We start from the raw sequence: 22,304 nt of genomic DNA on the forward strand, positions 1-22,304 counted from the left end.
TTTGGATATCTTCCAGATCTACTGGACGACAATATTCAGAGTAAAAATGATAATAGCAAGTGGTCTAGAAAACTGTAACATTTAATACTGAGAAGAAAAAGGAATGATCAGCTGTACAGACTCACCTCACACAACGAGATTCAAAAGTTAAGTCTGAATCAGCCATGGCAATAAATATGATCTCAATTTTTAACGCCTTAAATGCCACAGCATTCAAGCATAGCACTGGGACATAGCTATTCCACGGTTAAGTTTCTATAAACTATTGACCTTAGACTTCCCCCCCCCATATGACAGAAATACAGCCACTAAGAGGGTGTTGAATTAAAAAATAAATAAATAAAATCTTGCTCCCTCCAAAAATCATTATTTACTTGATTTACTTCAGATTTTTGAATTTCCTCCATTTTTCATTAAACTCTTCAATTCAGAGACTTAGTAATACCTATAGCAATTTAGAAAGGAAAAATACTGCCATCTCCTGGAGGAAGTGAAGCTTGCAGTTCTCTTAACGTGTTCATCTTGCATGCTTTCTATGGATGGAAAAGCAACAATCAGATCTTGCATTTAGAGATATAAGGAAAAAGCTAGGGTAGAGTGCAACATGCAAGGTAAATCTTGGTGGCCTAAACTCAGTAGTAACATGAACCAGGTCCACCCATCCACCCCAACAAATTCTACATGTGTGAACAGCTTCCTTTCAACCAGCCTTCCTCTTCCTCATGTACAAATCCTGAAGAAGAAACTATATAAAAGTAGGAGTGGGACCAGAAACCAAACGTTGCAGTTTGTTTTCATTAAAAGCACAGCAGACTGGATGAAGTAGAGTTAAGCGACTCCTGACCTACAGTTCTCATATCTTTCTGTTATCATCTTGCTTTTACTGTTAAAGATCTGCATTTGAATCACCTGTTTTTCTCCAACAGCCTTTAAGCAGCAGCTTCGGTATCAAATGCTCTGAGTATAACCTAGTCAGGTATACATCTGTGTTCTTGGGTCACTGAACAGATTACACAACAAAAATAACAGTCCATTAGAGGCTATTTTATATCTACAAAGGTGTATAAAATTACTTTGGTAACTACTTTTTTTTTTTTTAAAAAAAAAACATCTATTAGCTACAGAAGTATCTCTGATACATTATCAGAAGTGATTTACAACAGGGAGTGTGTGTAGGGGGGGAAGCCAGTTATCTAGTAACTTGGGACACACCTAGTAATAACAGTTCACGTCGTAGGTAAGCTGCAAACAGCATTATATAAAGGCTCATTCATTTCCCTAACAACACTGGCTGTTGTCCTAGTGCTAATTCTGTTCCAGGGCTAATTCAGAGCTACATTAGGAATCTACTGCTCTATTCACGTCAGCTACTTAGAGCCAGCCTGAGAATGTAGCTCGGTTATGTTTCTTCCCTGGATTATACCTGAAACGTTACACAGCTGTGAATGTTTTAAAATTAGTTTTCTAACACCAACTACACAGCATATAATATTCATACCTTCTCCCATCGATCCCTCCTTGAAGTTTGAACTCTCTTTTTTAATGCTATGTTTAATTATTCCTCTGGAAAAGACCACAACTATACCAAACAAAAGCAGTAATGTCAGAAGGCTTCCACAGGCAGAGAAGTATTAGGAAAGCACAAGGTTTGAATGAAAATAAACTGACAGAATGTATCAACAGGATGAAAAACACTGATCAAGTCTACAACACACACCAATTTTTGGCAGCCATTACCTGAATACTACAATTATGTCTTAAAGTGTATTTATAAGTGCTGTTACTTCCTTCTTCTGGTCATGTGAACAGTTTATTATGCATTTGCCTGATGCTATTTCATATCTAAGAAAATGATGTGATTTCATGCCTTTGTCTTCTTTATACTGGAAAGATATTCTGCTCAGCTTTCTGACACTTCTTAAGAACTGTACGTGGATAGGAAAAAAAGACCCTAAAAATAAATTTGATAAGACTATTGTAAAAGTACTCTCCAAAGACAAAAGTGGTTTTCTCTATACTTTTTAATTTCATAGTATTTGACTTTCTTCTATTCTGCAGTTACAGTTGAGGTTTACAGGAACATCTCAGCTGTTAATGCTTTTGGATAAGCTGAAGTAAAGGAATTCTGGATTTTTTTGTTCATTGTAACTCAGGTTCTCTTTGCATATTATACGTTATGGCATGGTCTGTCTTAGAGAAGAGTGATTTAGGCACTGGAGTTAAAAAAACTGATATATTTGGTATTTTCAACTCAAAGTTTATTTTCTAAAAAACAAAAAAACAAAACAAAACATGCAAGTTTGTAATATACACCATTTGATTCTTACCAAAAAAAGATGTTTATAAATATACTTTTTCTTTCTAATAGAGATCTCCATCTGTAGTCGTAATCCTGAATGCCAATCCATCCAATTGTTTTTTAGGCAAACTGATTCCACTGAAGTATGTAGATCTGTATTGTTTCAGGTGCTGGAAAGCAAACATGCCAGCAGAACCCAGTCATTCTTTCTCCAGCTACTTGTCATTCGGTGAATCAAGTTTAAGAATTTCATCACTTATACAAAAGCAACAGAACTCCAGTCCTTATAGGCCTCTTCAGCTGATTTCCACATGACGCAAATGTGGAAACAGAGCAATTTACATGCGTAATGGCAGTGAACTCACTAAGAGAAAATGCCGTACTTCTTCTCCAATTCTTCAACCTGAGTATCTTTCAATCCCATATGTTTCACATGACTGAACAATACCTGTGTAACTGTAAAAGAAAATCCCAACAGAAACCATTATTTTTGCAATTAACAGGCAGAATGTAAATTAGTCCAACTCTTTCCTCTGTGAGTAAGGGTTTTCAGCATTATACAGCTGAAATATGAGTAAGTTTTTAGAATTACTCAGAGGATAAAGAAAGGTAGCAAAGAGAAGCCCTCTTTTGATGCTCATGAATTGCCTAACAACATTTCCTTAAATGGATATACAATACTGACAACGTAAACAGACAGCTTTTATTTTGTTTACTATCTTGGCACTACACCATTAAATGTGAAAGATAAAAGTTAATGCCAGATGGCAGATAAAACTTACATCAGGTTATGGTGTGAAGGCAATTCCTGAGTGGAATTGACTTGCACTTCAGTAAGTCAAACAAGTAGTTTTATTTTAAGGAGATCCACATAACGAAATTTTCAAATTATAATGCTTATTAGTGAAACTCAGTTGTAGATTTACTCTCTAACATTACTTGTTCCTAAAGAAAAGTTTGGCTTGTGAGTGCCTCACTGTTACATAGTCTGTCTGGTGTGGTAAATCAAGAAATGTTTGACATGAAAACCACAGTTTTATAAACCTGGAATTCAAGCCAGTGTCAGCCTGGATTGCAAACTAATCTAAGTGACGCCTCAAGAACAGGACAGAGGCAAACAGGATCAGAGGTTTAGAAACACTTGCCTTCTTTTTGCCAAGACTAAAATCATAATTGCTGAAATGGTCATAGCTGTGAAAATGCTGAAGTGGTCATAGCTGTGAAAACTGTAATTGGTATACCTTGACCTGAGATATAAGACTTCATACAAATTCACAAATTTGTAGCATTGCCAGCTACAAACTGAAATGGTAATGAGAAGTTATTTTATCAGAATAAAAATGTGGTGGTATTACTGACAAAACCAGAAGGATTTAGCTGTATTTTTTCAAATCTTTATAAATGATCAAAAGATTAAGAAAAATAACATTTTCATATTGGCTTCTAAAGCAATCAAAAATCATTGGAATAGACAAGTAACTAATCTTAAATTATTATTTTATGGAATAAACAAGAGTAGCACTCTTTTGCACCTTTCTTGCAAAATACAGTATCAACAAACCAAGTTTTAGAAGATGGTACTGAACTACTTACTTTTTTTCTCTGAGCCTGACATAAACATTACTGCCATATCAAATCTTTTTAATTCAGATAGCCTCTGGAGGACTTCAAGGATGAGTGATGGCTCCTCTTTCCTGGAGAAGATTATTAGAAACATAAAAATAACTACTGTTGATTAGAAAGATTCAATAGCTGCAAGCAATACTAAAGATTTCAGAAAATGAAAGGACCAATGGAACTCCTTTCCCATTCTCATCTTTCCTGTTCATTCTTCCACTGACTTAGCAGAGAACCAAAACCACAAATATTTATCCAAGCATCCTTTTAATACAGATCAAGAGCAGAGAAGTACAAAAAAATGGACTGATGCAAAATGATTGCCGTTAACATACAGAATAGCTATTAAATGATTTAACGCTTTCACCTTGCCATAACAAGCACCTCATTACAGCTACTAACGTTTTTATCTGTATAGGCCAAAATCCCAGATTTTGTTCATTTTACATTCTTCTGGACAAGAGGCAGTAGTAAGCAGGCACCATCTTTGCTACAAATACTAATAACTAGAAGTGTTTTTCTTTCATAACTTTTTCTGTCACCCTCCAGAACAAATGTCTTTTACCTTACTGCAAACAATTTAAACTTCCTAGCCTTTGTAAGTCATACCACAAATATAGGACCATACCTCCTCACACAAATGATGTGTATCTACAGAAACTGAGAAAAAGCCTAGTATTCATTTACATTTGCCTTTCTCCATAAAACAAGGACTTATCAGCATTTTGAATGCATGCTCACAGCGTAATCCATGTAAGTAACAAACTGCCTCCAACAGGTAAATGATCTTTAAGAACCAAATGGTAGCACAGATAGAAATTTCAGAACAAACTGTCACTCCTTTCATATTAGAACTTCTAGCTCCTATACATTTACTACAATCTACTGTAAAATTCTAGCAGATAGTTAAGAATTCAGAGTGTATCACAATAGGCATGGCATAGAAGAATTAAACCTCATGCATTTCTTAGCTTCAGGAACTTAATTGACAAAGTTAATATCGTGCAACCATATGTGATAATGGGACATATACAGTAACATGAACAAAAATTACTTCATTCTATCTAAATGTTACTAATAAGTAACTAGGTCTAGTTAGAGGCTACTTATTTCCTCACTTTTCTGACTTTTCAAGATATGTTTAATTTCCTAATAAGGAAGAATTAAATCATTCCAAGTATTGTACCCTGACTCATGTAATGCTACATATTCGAACTAATTTTGTAAGCCTAAAGGTGAGGGGAAGGAGGGGAATAGCAACAAGCAACATACAACAAAAGAGGAGCTTAACTTACGTAATGTAGAAGTCATGCAGAATTTTCAGTATCTGGTTAAACAAGTCTGGATCTAAGGATTTCTGGAACAGTTTCGGATAAAACGAAGGCTCTATTTGCTTTGGGAGAATTAAGAAAGGTATTTTATTTAGGCAAAAAAATACATTTGAGTCATAAGAACTATAAATGAATATTTAGGATGTCTTGGGCAATGCTGGAAGTGCATGAAAACAAAGACAAATTACTGTTTATGACTTCTGTCTGGTTTTAATTTTTTCTTGAGAAGATTATTGCTACATTCTCTTAAAAAAGGATTCTAAGCAATTTTTGGCAATGTATATGTGTATATATATATACACACACACACACATATATATATCAGCAGAAGCAGATATTAAGTAGATTGATGTGTTTCTTGATGTGTTTCAAGTATTTTTTCAATTTAAAGAGAGAAGAATTTTGCTATGTCTGATTACCCTAGAAGCATTCATTTGAAAAAAATAGAATTTCACTTTGCTGCTGACATATTCACGTGTTTACAGACTTAGGGCCTATGCTTAAAAGAAGACAGATTATAGAGGGACTGTACTCTACATGAGGTAAGTGAAAAGTCAGACACAAGAGGAGAACTATTCAGATGCAGATCACACTACTTATAATTATGTGAAGGCAATTAAAGAAAGGGAGTATTTCACACTGCTAAGACAATCTAGCATAGCTACCCTTTTCACCTAAGTTGATGCTATCAAAGCACTGTCAGACAATACTACATTTCATACCTTCAGGTACAAATACAGTTTTTCTGGGCAGTCTTTCAGCTTCCTGAAATCAGATTCAAGCTGGAAAGAGTTTGCAGGAACGGCAGGGACTGGAGAAGCAGATCTATATGATGTTTTCATTTCTTTTTCTGCCTGCTTGTTCATAGTGAAAGATGGATGCAACACTGATGGAATTCCTTTCACACTAGCAGGAAGCCTGCAGAGAGATTTCAAAACATGTAATCTAGAAAACATTTAAGGAAATCTTGCACTGAGACCTAACAGGAGAACTTTCAAATCCTAAAAGATCTAAAATACCATCAAAATTTTACACATTAATGTATTTTAGTTTAACCAAGTATCTAAAGAAACAAACAACAAAAAAAAAAATCAAAAAATAATGCAGCATACAAAAGATCCTTGATTAACCCTTTCTGAAAAGCTACAAGTACTTATAAATACACTCAGCAGTTCTCTCTTCCTGGGAATAAAGAGAGAACTTTCTGCATTTTATGGTACAGATTTCCACCATATGCAGCTACAAGAAATACTACATTTTCTGCAATTTTATAATGCAAAACAATAACCGCATGTCCTGGGTTTGGCTGGGATGGAGTTAATTTTCCTCACAGTAGTTTGTATGATGCTAAAACACATTTAGGTTGAAAATTATGTTGATAACACACTGAAGTTTTAGTTGTTGCTGATCAGTAACTGCAGAGTCAAGAACATTTCTGCATCTCATGCTAACCTGACAGTGAGAAGGCATAAGGAGATGGGAAGGGACACAACAAGGACAGCTAACCCAAACGGGCGGCATTCTCAGCAATAAAACTGGGGGGCACTGGCCAAGGAGGCAGACATTGCTTGCGTACTGTCTGGGCACTGGTCAGCCGGTGGTGAGCATCACTTGTTTTTTTATATTTTGATTTATTTTCTTCTGTCTTACTAAACTGTCTTTATCTCAACTTACAAGTTTTACCTTTTCCAATTTTCTTCCCCATCCCACTGAGGGGGACAAGCGGCTGGGTGGCACTTAGCTGCCTGACAGGTTCATAGAATCATAGAATGGTTTGGGTTGGAAGAAACCTTAAAGACCGTCCAGTTCCAACCCTGCTGCCATGGGCAGGGATGCCACCCACTAGATCAGGTTGCCCAAAGCCCCAGCCAGCCTGGCCTTGAACACCTCCAGGGATGGGGCATCCACAGCTTCTCTGGGCAACCTGTGCCAGTGCCTCACCACCCTCTGAGTGACGAATTTCCTCGAAGCCTCTAACCTAAATCTCCCCTCTTTTACTTTAAAACAATTCCCCCTTGTTCTGTCATTATCTGACTGAGCTGAAGGTTCATCTGAGGTTAAACCACAGTCCCATGGCAAGCGAGCGAACTGTTTCAATTTCAATACTAGTTACAGTGGAGCTATTTTTGTCCTATAATTTGTCAGTTAAGTCCATTTATTTTTTCAGAAATTATAAAATGACTAAGAAATTTACTTTTTTCTTCAACACCTCATAGTAAATCCATCTGACTGAGCTGAAAAAGGAAAGTGGAAACGGTCCTCACAAAGTCTTCAATTAGGATTCCATAAAAGGTATTAACTATTAAAACAATGAGATTAACAATGGTGCATACAGACCTTTCCTAAGCAGATAACAAGTAGAGTTGTGACTCTTAGTTGGAGAAAGCTGGGCTAGCTGCTTCTATACTTCAGCCAGACTTGAGTTTATCCAGCTAACATAGTGGAACTCAGGAACCCTGAGCAAACCTAAAGTTATCAGCTATCTGCTCAGGAGAGTTGTGACACTGTTTCTTGTGACACTGTTGTGACAGTTGTGACCTGTTCCTTTTCTCTCACATAACTGGTATCCAAAGAATGTTTGAATTCCGCTTTAAAATCTACTCTAAAATATTAAAATACAAGCCACAGAAAGGAAAGATACAGTGCACAAGGAATAGAACATGGCATATGGGAAAATATTACAAGTTTCTTCCTCTCTGAAATGTAAGAGCAACTACTAGTTTTCCATATGACACTAATAAACCATACTTGTTTCTACCACTACTTGATCAAAGACACAGACGTGTAAGAACTGCATGTTTCTTTGCATTTTTTTTAATTCAAATTCCCCAAATTATGTTATATATCTCATCACATCTAGAAATTTGAGAATGAAGATTATATTTCAACTACATTACCTTTCTAAAAGAGGATCAGAATTTTTATACTTACTTTAATGGTGATGTATCAGTGATTTCTTCTATTTTCAATTGCTTTGCTTTTGGAATGTCCATTGTAGTTAAGTGATCATCCTGATCCAGATTCTCTGTTGCTTCAATACTTGTCAAATTTGTACAGTTATTAACGAAAGAAGTAGCGCTGGGGAAATCGCTATTTGGCATGTCGTCATCAACTTCTTCAATGGGTATTGTTCGCAAAGGCTTCTAAACAGAACACAAACCTGGCGTCATGCACGCAAGCCTTTATTTCAGTGTAAATATATACTGTATTGGCACTAGATAAACTGCTGTTTATAATTAAACAATCATAACCAGTTTCACGTTTGTTGGAACACATAGAAGACACTTTCAGTAAAGACAAATGGCAAAAAAAGGAAGCTTCATGACATTCTATGGGAAGTCTTATATGATCATTTGCCCAATTTGTCATAAACCAGCGTACCCCTACAGTATCTCAGAATCTGTATTCTGTTTTTGCAGTAAACAAAAAACCAACAAAAATTTTTTGAGGGTTTTCCCCCCATCTAAAAAGCTTGAGTGGGCAAGGGTACCATATATTTTAACCGATGACCTGATCAAGCTTTGTAATTTAGCTAAACAAAGAAGTATGCATAAACATATGCCTTATCTCTCAACTTCATATTTTGAGATGATAAATATTTGTAACTCAGGCCTCCTGGCTGACCAAGTTACATACAACACAAGGTAATTAATCCTACCACTGGAGAACATGCTGAGTAATTAAAATGCTTCAGCTCGTTTGTTTCATCTCTGCATGATCACCATTATTTCTGATCATCACCTACCACCACCTTCCTAGGTCTTATGAGGCACCAGTTAGTGGAACTTTGGAATTCTTTGCTGAACATGAATAGAATCTAAATTGCTCTACAAATATCGATGCAAATATACATGGTTAAACTAAACATATTCAAAAATTTAAACTTTAAGAGATGGCAGATTTCTCTGCCCAGCTCTAACATAATCCCTCTGCAAGTCTTCACAACAATTTGCAAACTGCTTTAAATTATGCCCAAAAAGCCCTGTATGGTTGGTACGAACAGACAATATACGGTTTGCTTTGACAATATGCCATCTCATCATTGTGCTAAGAGTGCCTACTGGATATGAGACACAGTTACAGTTCTCCCTTGGGCAGTACAAAGAACACAGATACTTAATCTGTACTTGTTCTACCTTTACAGAATTACACAAAAAAAGCCACGTAGTATCTCAACTTAGCAGCCAAACTGAAAACTGAATATAATCAGTTGTCTTATTTCAGCTACTTCACAATAAATTAATTTAGGTTTTTAAAGATAGTAATAGTATATGTATTTAATATAGTATCTGGTTATAGAAAGCATATAATACTTTAAAGAAAGGTATCAAAATAATCACATATTTCCTACTAAAACTAGCCACACATTTTGAACACGCTTTGTATTTACACAAGAATGCATACTCTGTATCATCATATTTTGTCATATGTAACCCATCAGTGGTTATAGTCAGAATGATAATTCTGACTTTAAAAATGTTGCTTCTTGAAAAAAAAAATCCAGCTACTTCCCAGCATACATGGATGAAACTGCAGGCTCAAAGCTATTGCACTAGCCCTGAGTGATACCAACATATGAAATAGGTATGCAACATGCCTTGTTACTACAGTAGTTGCTATAGGAACTGGAAACAGCTGATGAAAGAAAGGGGACAGTTACCCAGAGCTTTCTCAAGTCTGCAGTCAAACATGAGAGACTGAACTGTCACCGATTTACTCTCAACTATAACGTTAGGACTCAGGAGAGGGTTGTGGAGTTGCCTCCCCATTTCATACTATTGATATATACATATACTATGTTTCCTGTATAGCACTGTTTACACTATGGATACTGTTGAACACACACAGAAACGCAGAAGTTACATTCTTGAAAAAATATCACAAAAGTAAATCTCTGAACTTTTGATATTTCCACATGCAGGATATATCTATCAGAAGACGCAAGAAGCGGATTGTAACTTAAACTCTACTTTTTCCATCATTATAGATAGCAGTTCACAAAGTTTAAAAAAAACTCACTGTTGATTTCAGGAGTGATGGATCATCAATGAGTTTCACTATATTCTTTATTTCTGCTTCTTTTATCAATACTGCAGGATATTCTTTATATTCTTGAGCTAACTGTTCTTTCTCAGCTAATTCCTGGAAAAAAAAAAAAAAAAAAAAAACTAATTTTCCCAGAAAAACTGTAAGTTTCAGAAATAATTATTTGTTAAAATGTACATAATAAAGAATGAAAAAACTCTATTACTGTAGGTTTACATAAAAAAATCATTGGTGTACATACATTTCTTATTTTAGTGAGTTCATTTATTGCTTGTTTATTTCCAGGTTCCAGCTTCAAAACAGCTTCAAAATCTGAATGAAAGACAACATATGAAAAATGTATGCATTTCAAGTTACAAACTGAAATTTGTGAATTCAATTTTTCCAATGGCAAATCTCTATACCTCCCATCTGTTTTCATAGCTATAAAATAATTAAAGACAGGTAAGTCATCCTAATATCTATCCTAATCTAGTTTTAAATTAATTTTTCAAGCTATTACTATTAAGTAGCAATTGTTGTAATTTCACACAAACCTGTCTTGCTATCATATGAATACCAATATAAAAGATTTTATACAAATTCAATGAAAAACAAAGCCCATTCATCTTAACTTTTGCACTGAAACCTCAGTTAGTTAGCACATTATTTAATTGCTATTTGAAGATTAAAAACAAAAATCAGGACCTCCTTTTACTTATCTACCTACCTTCTACTTACATCCTTCTACCCATCACACATACTAATTCAGAGTCATACCTTGCATAGCTTCTTTTAGCTTTCCAAGAGCAACTCTTGCAGCCCCTCTTCTGGCAAAAGCTTTAGAATAGGAGGCATCTAACAGCAGAGCTTGCGTACAGTCATTTTCTGCCTCTTCATATCTCAGCAAAAGAATAATACAAAATTAATAATCTGTTTCAAATAAGTAGTTTAAACTTAAAAGGCAAATCTACACAAAAGTTAAAATATGAAGACCTTAATTACCTATATACAGATAAATATTTACCACTGAGCCAAAACATAGAATAAAAAATATAAAATAAAAGTGAGCATATAATTTCTAATATCATTAAGAACAAGTCAGCATATTCTTGTATTAAGGTCATTTGCTTTCACTGTAAGATCAAATTTCCTCATTCCAGTTATGTTTGATCATGACTCTACTGTGTGCATATGAAAGTATTTTCGTTCATTCTTCTTCTCTCCTCCTTCGATCTATCATTAAATTTACAGAAACAGTACTTTTTGCAGCTCTCACAAACCTATGAAACTGATGAGAATACCAATGAGCTTTTGTTGCATTTCATGTTTGGGTCCTCTTTGAAGTGTAAAGAACACACCAATTTATCTCACACTCTCAGCTTTCTCCGTGTCAAGTACAGTATCACTTCCTCTGATTCTGTTACATTACTCGCATTATGGTATCCTCTAAGGCTTCAACAGAAATAGTACCCGTGCAGCCTACTTTACAATTGCGTAATTTGAGATCAGTGCATTGTCTGTACATGGTCAGCCACAACACATTAGAAAAGATGACGGATAAAACATTCAGCTCTCTGCTTCTCATGCTATCATCAATTTAAAAAGTTTAAACTCCCATACCAACAGGGAGTCAAAACAAAAAAAAAGCAAAATTCAAAGACTACAAAAATGGTCATATGGAATTTTGCTCATTTGGTTGAAAGTAAGCATTTCCTACTGTTACTGGACTATGTGAGAAAAGTTTAATGAAAATTAAAGAAATTACATGTACACATCATTAGAGAAATATTTTTATAGATGACTTTTTTAGAAGCGAAAGCTCCTACCTATTCCTTTTCAAGTTAGCAATTGCAATCCACTTTTTCATACTGGGCAACACTTCAGTAGCTGACTGTTTTTACAATCAAAAAAGACAAAGGGGTAGGTCCTTTGAAAGAGGTAAATATGTAGAATTTTACAAATGTGAAAGAATGAAAAGTCAAACTTCAAAAAAAATTCACTTAGGTTTCACTATAATTTCAAACTGATGTTATTTTATTCTCTCAGAACTTCTTTCCTATGAAATACATTGTAAGATCCCACATATTCAGTTGGTTTTAACTCCCGTATTGTATGATTTATTCTATACTGAATCCTAGAAAAAATTAGAACAAGTGACTAATGAAACCTGGGTGAAAACCCACTGGATCATTCTTCCTTCTAGTTCAGAACCAGATAGAGAATTTCTTATATTAGAAATAGAGAAACAGTATAGTACATGCAATCCTACTTACTTTTGAATCTTGAGATAGGCCATGGCTCTGTTTGCTGGCAGAAGTGCATTGGTGCCATCTGCTGCTATACCACGTGTATAACATTCTATTGCAGCCTCATACTTCCCTTCTTTGAAATAACCATTACCCTGTTATATTTAGGTTAGGAAAAAAGGTAACGTTGAGAAAGACCTAGTGCAATTAGCTGTTTTTACTTTTTAGTAGACAAGGTCACAATATCAAGAAGATGGATCACAAAGAACACACATTTCAAGATAGGTATTTATGACTTTTTTGTATCTAAGCTTTTTGGAGGCAGACCACAAAAATCTCTTAATTTTTCTTCAGTACTTCAAGGATTAAAAAAAAAAATGCTATCTTTACAGTTTAAGGTGATTGGTAGGAAAAGAATGAAAGGATAGATTAAGTAGGCAAAAGGAACAAAAAGGTGCCACAGTAAAGAAATTTTAGACTAGTACAGTGTGTTGTTGACAGCAGAGTTGAATGACTGTGGGCCTGTTCCTGGCAACACTGATCCTGTTGAGTCCAAATTGCAGCCTTTGCTTTTTTTTTTTTTTTTGCCAATGAGGAAAGTAGTAGCAGAAAAGATGACAAAACTATATTATTTCTTTACTCTTGATGCGCACTATAAGCCACACTGTACCCAAAGTTAATAGCTCTGTAGCCAAAACTAATAGTATTTTATTACCATGGCCCCTTTTTGTTCCTTTTACCTACCTAATGTATCCTTTCATTCTTTTCATACTAACCTCTTACAACTAGTAAAGGAAAACTGAAAACTGATAAAAAGTCAGAAGTTAAGTAGATAAGAGAATAGTAAGAAAATTATAGTTTAGTAGGTAAAGTTATTTCTTAATTGCAGTGGTGGGGAAGGAGAGAAATCAACAAGCCAACTATGAGTCAAGATAATATACCCAGAAATAACATTAATTGTCATTGTTGCCTGTACTCCTTGAAGTTCTTCTTATAACTACGTTTCACCATGTCATCAGTGGTTTGAAAAAAATAGATAGTCTACAACCCTAGTTGGACAAGAGTCAAGATGCACATAATACTGGACAAATGGGCTATTTGTAGAATATAGTTCTGGTTTTATCTTGTCATATATGACATGTATCAATTACCACGTACAAATCAGACTCTAAAAGCAACCCTGTATAATTATTCCCCCAGAAGATTCCAAACAGAACTGAACCCTGCTCCCCCTGCCCACCACCACCAATAGAGCTTGAAACAGCAATTAAGGGCATATCAAGCACACTGTATTTATGATGTTCAGGACAGAATCACGTTTAATTTGAGCTTTTTGCATAGCTAACAGCACAAGACAATGCTCTAGTTTGCTAGTTCTCCTCTTCCATCGGAAGTTGCAACTTACGAGATCTTTTTCTGTAACAGCCTTCTGCTTGAGTTGCTCGTCTTCAATGCACCTCTTCTCTTTGTCTGTTAATTCTGGTTTAACTACATCTTCAAACTCCTCCTGTCCTGAGCTTTCTTTTGATGATAGAGCCTGCAAAGATGTTGTTTCTCAGTAGGTATTTCCCTCACACATTTTCAGAACAGAAGTTACAATAAATTCTAAACTTTTAAGAAGTAAAAATCTGCCAAGCATTTTAGCAGAAATGTTCTTACTGTAAGCTGAACACAAATTGAAGAGATCATTCTAAGCTGTTCTCAAGAACATATTTCTGTGAGGGACTGCGAGTCAGAATATTGCTTGGGAAATAGAAGATACGTAATTTTTGCAGCACAGTGTAAAATGATCCATGAAAACTGTCTATATAATCCTGATTCACAGATTCTTCAGTTACTTTCAATTTCTTTAATTATCAAAGACTTGGGGTCTTCATTTGAAAATAAGCTTTATCAAGCATTTTCAAAACTACAGTTGAAGAGGTAATGCTAGATACTCTTACATTTTAGTAAGGTCATAATAATAAGCATTATTTCCCTGTCATGGAAGAGGTCAGACTTGCAGCAGAGTTTCTGTTCTGCTAGGCTTAAACTGACTTTCTGGTCTGGCATAGCACAGCAAGCAGTGGAACCACAAGCAGGCTAGTAGTTTAGCTTTACTCTACTACCAAGAGAATATATCAGTTTTCTCAGATGTACTGCTACCTTGTACCAAAATACTAGATGTGACTTTAAAAAAGGAATTAACACAAGAAGTTGAAAAAACACTTGATGGAAGAAGACAAAGCCAGAGAGGCTGGTGCACACATCCAGTCATAATCTGCCAACCCACCATAAGCTGATGTACGCATACTCTCCAAAACTAGAAGTCATTAAATTACAGATTTTGACTTCAGAGAACGTCAAGTGCCAGAAAAAGCCTATGAGATTGTGTTGAATTCAGTTCTTGTTATAAGTTGATACAAACTAAACAGGATGTATTAATTTATGTTAGGGCTTATCAACCTTATTACCTGATTAATTTTCTTCAGTTCATTTTTTGCTTCAAAGTTGTTCGCATCCAACTCTAAAACTTTTTCATAATCTATGAGAAGATCAGAAAACAACGTTTTAGTTATGAATTACAGGCCTGTAACCGCAGTATAAAATAAGAGCATTCTTTTGGAGATAACCCTTTTCTGTAGTTACCTAAAAATCATGATATTACAAACAACACATTACTCTAAGATATTTAATACTGAATTATTCTTTAACTACGAACACCTAGGGTAATCATTTAGGCTTGCTGCTTGAATTTCACCTTCACAGAAGAATATGCAATATGGTATTTCATTATTTTTGTTTACAGAATATGAAAATTAAATTCCTATGCCAAATACACCAATCACACAAGCTTTAGGCAAGCCCACAGGTAAACAGTGTGAACATTTTTTAAGGAATGATTAAAGACAACCCACCTTCTTTAGCACCTTGAAGATTTTTCAAAGCAAAGCGAGCAGCCCCTCTTCTGGAATAAGCCTTTATGTAATTTTTATCTAAAGCAAGTGCTAAATTACAATCAGATTCTGCAACAGAAAACCTATTAAAAAAAAAGAGTGAGTTAGTTTGAACACATCCAGAAAAACCTCAGCAAGTTACTCTAAAACTTTATAGGTCCTTCCTAAAGTGAAAATTTTTCAGGCTTCACAAGGGGTATAGGAACAAGTGTTTAAACAACTCTTGATTCAGAACACACGAGAAAAGGAAAGGAAAACAGATGTCAGCAATCTCTACTGCAACAAAAAGAATAACCAACTCCCCTATACCCTTTCTTCCCCCAAAAGAAATTAAAGCCTTAAAAACAGAGATCATAGAACCAGAAAGGCAAATTGGATGGTAAACTTCTCTTTTTCCTTTTTCTGAAGTCTTGTGCTGTAACACAGAAGGTGACGAACTTCAAGCATGAAAGGACAGAAGGAAAACAGATGACAGAGACTACCAGATTCCTTGTCACAGCAATTCCTATTATACTTTGAAACTGCAAAGCAAGTTTGAAACCAGCCTTACATAGACAGTATGACAGACAGCCTTACATATTACAGTGTGATAAGTAATATAATCAAAAGTTAAAAACACACACACGTTAAGAAAACTGAAGGTAGCATGTCAAAGAAAAAAGTATTAAGGATTTAACAATACAGGTCTTACTTTTTCATTCTATAAAAAGCAGATGCTCTGTTTGTGGGCAATACTGGATTGTACGGATCGTAATGCATCCCTCTAGTGTAGCATTTTATAGCTTCATCAAAGTTTCCTTGTTTAAAGTAGTTGTTACCCTGTAAATAGGAAGAAAACAGTAATTTTAACAAATTACTGTGTAGATACGTTTTTGTTCTTTTTTAACCAAAAATCAGTAATCAAAGCTTGTATTTTAGAACGCTCAAATGTTTTTTTAACATCTCTCATAAATTACTGCTTTACTGTGAAACACTTCTTGTAACTAAAATACTAAATATTCTATCCTAAATATTTACCATCATTTATACAGTAAATTGTTCTTATTATGCTAATTTTCAGTATCTGTAGGTCATTTCTACAAACATAGAAGCAGCACATACAAAGATGCTTGAACTGCCACAGAAATTTACTGAAGATTTTTTTTTTTTTTCACGTTTTAGAGATTAGATTTGGCATCCTCCCTTTCCTAGGTAAACATTCTAATTTGCATCTCTTTTGGGACACAACTTTTATCTGAAATACCCTCATCTCCTTCACTGCTGCCAAAATGATAACAGTCACAGATATCTCAATTTCTCCTCTGTGCAGAATGCAGATTATACATCTGGGAATTTCACAGCAGTAGGGAAAGTAGGCAGATGTCATGCATGCAGACAATTTAAAAACAAAACAAAACCACTAAGAAATTCTACTGAAGAAGAGTATGGACTGGCAGATGGTATCAGATGGTTGTTTTTAAATACACTTTCTCAGAACCTCATAAATTTCTACATAACTGTCTTAGACTATCTACCTCACACGTTGATGTAGCTCAGGTGATCTGATGCTCATTATTCATTCCACCTAGTATCATTACAACTCAGATTTCTCCTACTTACTAACTATCTGGGGAAAGTCCTGAAAAGACTTCCACAATGGTATCAGGTCACAGATATGAAGCATTCAGCATGCAACAGGATTTAACAGAACCTTCTAATGTTGTATTGGGCTCCTAGTAGGCTCAAGACTGGGAAGAAGGAACTCTCATACAAATGAAACTCTTCGTAACACTAGAAACCAAAGAAGCATTAACACAGAACAAACAGGTGAAGCTTTCACTAGTCATTAAACACCAAAGCATGTTTTTGTTACTTTCCTATGCCAACAAGGAGTGCTACTTGGTCATTTGGTACTGTTGGTACTGCTCCTGTTTGATTTTGGGGTATTCCTGTCTTAGATAAAGAGATATATACAAGAAAGCACCTAAAAGGCACAAGGTAATAATTATTTTCGCTCTGAAGAGGAAATTATTAGGGCTGAAGTTATTATCCTGGCTTGACTACATGTCTCTGCTGCTTGAATCTGTCACGTAGGACAAAAACATGACGTGGGAACCTTAGGGAATTCGTTCATTTTTCTTGCAAAGAAACACTGCTGAGTCCAAGATCTACTATGTGTCTGTAACAAGTTCCGACAGGCCCTTGATGATGAGCATGACATGCCTAATAAGCATCCTGTATACCACGAAAACCTAAAGACCAGAATTTATTCAGTTTTCCTTCCAGAAATGCGTTCAGAGGTGGCAAATTGTTTGCCACACATCTTAAATGTTGTCCAGATGACCAGCATCTATTATTTCTTCCTCCCAGATTTGAACAATCACGATGAGAAAAGCTGTTTTGTATACTTATAATCTTGCCCAAAGGCAAAGTTTGATCAACATCTTGTTGAAAGCAACCAAAGAATTTGTACTTTTTATCCAAAGAAATCCTTGCTACGCCCATTAAAAAGGTGAATCATAAGATAGGTCTCATTGTATTTTATTTGCAAAATAGGGTACATCTTAACTAGTACCAACTTCCTATTACCAAGCCAGTGGAGACATGTGAGTTTCTCCATCATTCAGAGAGACAGTGGCCTCACAAAGGGAGTTATCTTAAATTCTTGGGGATTTCACTTGGGGCATTTATACCTTGTGCTCCAGTAAGCATGTTTGGTCCATACAGCAATTCTATAGAGCAGTCCAACTTTTTAATGAAGAAAAAAAAAAATCCACCAATACATTGATCATTACAAGCGTACATTAAGTAGAATGACAGCCTTTGCTGCAATCAGTGATGAGGAGAAAGAAATGCAGTCAGAATTTTATATGTTGGAATAATGGTCAGGAACACAGACATCAAAAAAATCTGAAGAGCAGGCACATTCCAGCAGAACTTTCATCTCAGCAGACAATCTTTTAAAACAAATCACAAATGCTCCTACGTCCAAGTTACTATTTTGTAGATAATAAACGTTTATAATGCTATTACCTTTTCCTTCTCTGCAAGAGCCTTTTCTGCATCTATACGAATTCCGTCTTCTTCAGAGTCTGATTCTGGAGACACAGAATCATGAGTACTGTCATCTTTATCAAGTTCTTCCAGTATTTTATCCTGAAAACAGACAATTTATTATCTTCATTATAACTTAACAATACAAAATAAATCAAGTAAGACTAAGAAAATGAGTCGTCTGTTTAAAAACCGACTGCTTAAGCCCTCTTCATTCTGCATTCTAAATTTCAAAAACAAGACTTGTCTTCTAATACTGACAGCCATATTTAGTCTTATATTCTACAAGAATTATAACCTTTTAACAGGCCTATTGATAAAAGATTGCATTTGACTTTAAGTGAAAAGAAATCTGCTGGATGAAAACACAATCAATAGGAAGCTATAGTATTTATTTCTCATTATTCCACATTTTAAACAGTTAACCCCTTTTGGGGAAAAAGCTACTTTCTACGTTCATACAGTATCCAGCACAGTAAGTAATTCTGATTTCAAAACAGAAGCACCTAGGGAGAAAACTAAGTTAACAAGAAAATACCCTGACTCACCACGTCAAGTTTTCCCCATGCTTCATAATCATAAGACTTGATTTTGTTTTTCTTGTTTTCCTCAGTGGTTGTCTTTGATGGGATTTTACTTTTGCTCTTCTTCTTTTTCTTGAAAGCCTTGTTTCGAATTGGTGGTAAATTCTAGATTGAAATAAGTAATTTATTACGAAACAGATACACGATATTCACTTGTACTGAATAATCTATAGTATCTATTTCTAATACTATTTCTGTAATATCTATAGATTTATATTTCTAAATAGAAATATATAGGAATATTTCTATTTCTATAATATCTATATCTGCTGGCTAACTTGACTTTAGAAATCCATTAAGCAAGTTGTCCTCAGGAATTTCTGCAAAGCCACTAAAGACAAGCATAAATCTTTCAATATATAGTACTAACAAGTATTATATACATGATACAAAGTTAAGTTTTAGAACACAACTTTCTGCAGAGTATCACTGAAAAAACAGCATTAATATATTAAAAGGCCACAATAAATAAATAACAGTGATGCTACAGATAGAAATATTCTCCTTGGTCTACCTGGAACTGATTAAACATTTATTGTCACCAAGCATTCATGACCTCCAGAAGCTACAACCCCAAAGCTCTGTTGGTGGAACAGTTTGCAGTGGAATCCTTGATCTACTTCAGATAAGGAACAAGTCTGCTGGGATCGTACAATCTACTCAAATATTATAAGCTAACACGTGATTTTGCTGAAGTTAACTGGATTCTCTGAAATAAGCCATCTGCAAAATGAGTATCTTTCTGTAGCTTGACTCTTCATTAGACATGGGGGTGAGGAGAAAGAACTGATCAAGAAGTTATTAAAAACACCATCATATAATGAACAGCTGAGTTAATAAAAATCTAAGTCCACCAATTTTTACCTCTTCTGGAACACCACTTTGTTTCCTTAATTCAGAATCAACTTCCTTAATATCCCTTTCCCAACTCTCCAATTCTCTCACAAAATCCTGCAGCTCTTCGGCATTTTGCTTTATCTGCAGCTGTAGCTCCAATGCTTTATTTGGTGCAGTCATTGTAACCTGCCAAATTTCAAGGAAAAAAACTTCCTAAAGAGAATTTGGAAGTATGTACTGAAGGAAGCTAGCTCCTTCAAAACGAAGAAACCTGACATACATGCAAGACGGGCTTCTAATATAATGCAGTAAAAACATTAGATAGCAAGAGACTATAAAGAAACACAAGTTAAATGTCTTGGGGGTGGGAGGGAAACAAAGAAAAGACATAATTTAGATAAAATATATCAGAACAGATAATAGGTCATGCTCTAATTTAGTGTAAGTTATAGGACTTAACAAGTCAATGGAAGTCCTGAAGGTGATAACGAATAACTAAGATTATCATAGTTTAAAGCAATTTCTGTAGTATTTCCCAGAAGACAGAATGAAGAAAACTCCACGTTAAGTCTCAACTACAGATTAAGATATACAAGGCTTCTGACAAACCAACCCCCAAAGCAGTTTCTGCCCTTAGAAATTACATATGCTTAGATATGCATGCATTTTTAGGACAAGAAAGAGTAAATGCATGAGGGTAATATATAATATAGATGAAGACTAATGAATGGTAACTCGGTGTATTATTTGAATGCGCTCTTTGTACACACCCGCAGCCCTTTAAGTCCTGAAAATATTGTTTAATAGCTTTTAATGCTTAGATGTCTTCATGAATTTTGTCGTCTTCATTTTCATTTCTTTAAGTGAAAGACATTTTATTATCACAGGTACGACAAATCATGAGTAACAAGTAACCTTAAAAAATCCTTGGTTGTAATTAAAAAAAAGAAAAAGGACCAACAGTGCACAGCAACAAAAAAAAAAGCGAAAAGTGAAAGGATGAAGCAAACATACGTTGAAAACAACCACGATTCATTAGTTCACGATGAAACTAAATACAAACTTTATCAAAAGCACTATGAATAGTTGATAATAACTTCTTGACTGAAAGAGCTTCAGGATCCTTTGCAATCCTCACATGTAAACAGAAGCTATTTATGGAGATACTGCACGCAAAGTTATTATGACAGAAAAAGGAATAAAGTTATTTTCATTTGTTTATGTATATTTATATATACACACACACACAACTGTGGAAGTCAGTAACATAACAGCATGGAAATATAAGAACGTACGGGCCCAAGGTAATGACTTCTGCAATACAATGCGCTGCCCATAATTATAGCTAGCAGTCTCATAAAAGATGCCTAAGACATACCACGTGGTTAGCAATGATTTAATGCTACCCGAACAGAAATAGCTTTCCATCCTCACAATTACGCAGCTGAGCGCATACGCTGATGCATCAGTTGTGCTGCTCACTGATACACGCACAGATGGTAACATGCTTAGCCTTAGCAATATACTTGTCCTAATCTCTTCTGTTTATTTGGTCTATTTTAAACTAAGTGGAAAGAAACTTCAGATGATGCCAAAAATATGCGGTTTTGAATATATTTTCAAGTATAACGGGTGTTTTAGTTTTTCCACCTACTGTTGCTGTGTACCGAACTGTCTCCACAGCACTCAGGCAGTTCTAGGGAACCCTACCGCACCTGGCGCGGGCACACCAGATGCTGCGGGCAGCGGTACCTAGAGGAAGATGCTTTTTCTTCGTTACCAATGACTACAGTAATATTCTTCCACATCTAAAAATCTAATCGTACGTTAAATCTTGCTATTTTCTGGGCTTCTGAAGGGTCTCAGACTAACGGATAATGTAAGGCCGGCACGGCTGAGGCTGGCAGGCTCTCAGGAGCCCACCTGCCCCAGCCCCTGCCCAAGCAGGGACACCCAGAGCGGGCTGCCCAGGGCCACGTCCAGGTGGGTTCTGAGGATCCCCCAGGAGGAGACCCCACGGCCTCTCTGGGCAGCCTGTGCCAGCGCTCAGGCACCTCCCAGCACAGCAGCGCTGCCTGGTGCTCAGCGGGAGCCTCCTGCGCTCCACATTATGCCCGGATTCTGAACCCCACCGCCCAGGGCCCCTCACCGAACCCCCCGCGGGCACCACCCGGCGGCAGGCACCGAGCGGCCGCTACCACGGGGAGACCCCCGCCGGTCCCCGCCCCGGCCCCGGCCGCGTCCCACCTGCGCCGCGCCGCGCCCCGCCTCTTTCGGCTGCCGCCGGCCGCCGTCGCCGCGCGGCCCGGCCTCCTCCCACGATGCACCGCGCGGGCACGCTGCCGGCCGGAGCCCGCCCCGCGGCGGCCCCGCAGCGGGAGGGGGAGGAGGAA

At 36.2% G+C, this 22,304-nt stretch overlaps 1 protein-coding gene across 5 annotated transcripts; it reads right to left on the reverse strand.

Moving 5' to 3' along the window:
• Window positions 1-2,003: 2,003 nt before the first annotated feature.
• RPAP3 (RNA polymerase II associated protein 3) lies at window positions 2,004-22,285 on the reverse strand. 5 transcript variants are annotated; one of them, XM_040551939.1, is made up of 17 exons: window positions 22,159-22,285; window positions 19,939-20,097; window positions 19,039-19,179; window positions 18,470-18,592; window positions 16,149-16,276; window positions 15,419-15,540; window positions 14,975-15,045; window positions 13,927-14,058; window positions 12,549-12,676; window positions 11,053-11,174; window positions 10,535-10,605; window positions 10,267-10,389; window positions 8,179-8,390; window positions 5,970-6,165; window positions 5,212-5,309; window positions 3,893-3,993; window positions 2,004-2,755 (listed from the first exon to the last, which is right to left on the reverse strand). In XM_040551939.1, the coding sequence occupies exons 2-17, from the start codon at window positions 20,089-20,091 to the stop codon at window positions 2,664-2,666; spliced, it is 2,013 nt and encodes a 670-aa protein (XP_040407873.1). In that variant the 5' UTR covers window positions 20,092-20,097; window positions 22,159-22,285; the 3' UTR covers window positions 2,004-2,663. The 5 variants fall into 5 exon arrangements, with proteins under 5 accessions (XP_040407873.1, XP_040407888.1, XP_040407882.1 ...); XM_040551954.1 differs by having other exon boundaries at window positions 19,939-20,102; window positions 22,159-22,213; XM_040551948.1 differs by lacking the exon at window positions 22,159-22,285 and adding an exon at window positions 21,318-22,101.
• Window positions 22,286-22,304: the final 19 nt, after the last annotated feature.

Source organism: Cygnus olor, chromosome 1 (genome assembly GCF_009769625.2).
Source record: "Cygnus olor isolate bCygOlo1 chromosome 1, bCygOlo1.pri.v2, whole genome shotgun sequence".
In the NCBI taxonomy this organism is placed as follows: domain Eukaryota; kingdom Metazoa; phylum Chordata; class Aves; order Anseriformes; family Anatidae; genus Cygnus; species Cygnus olor.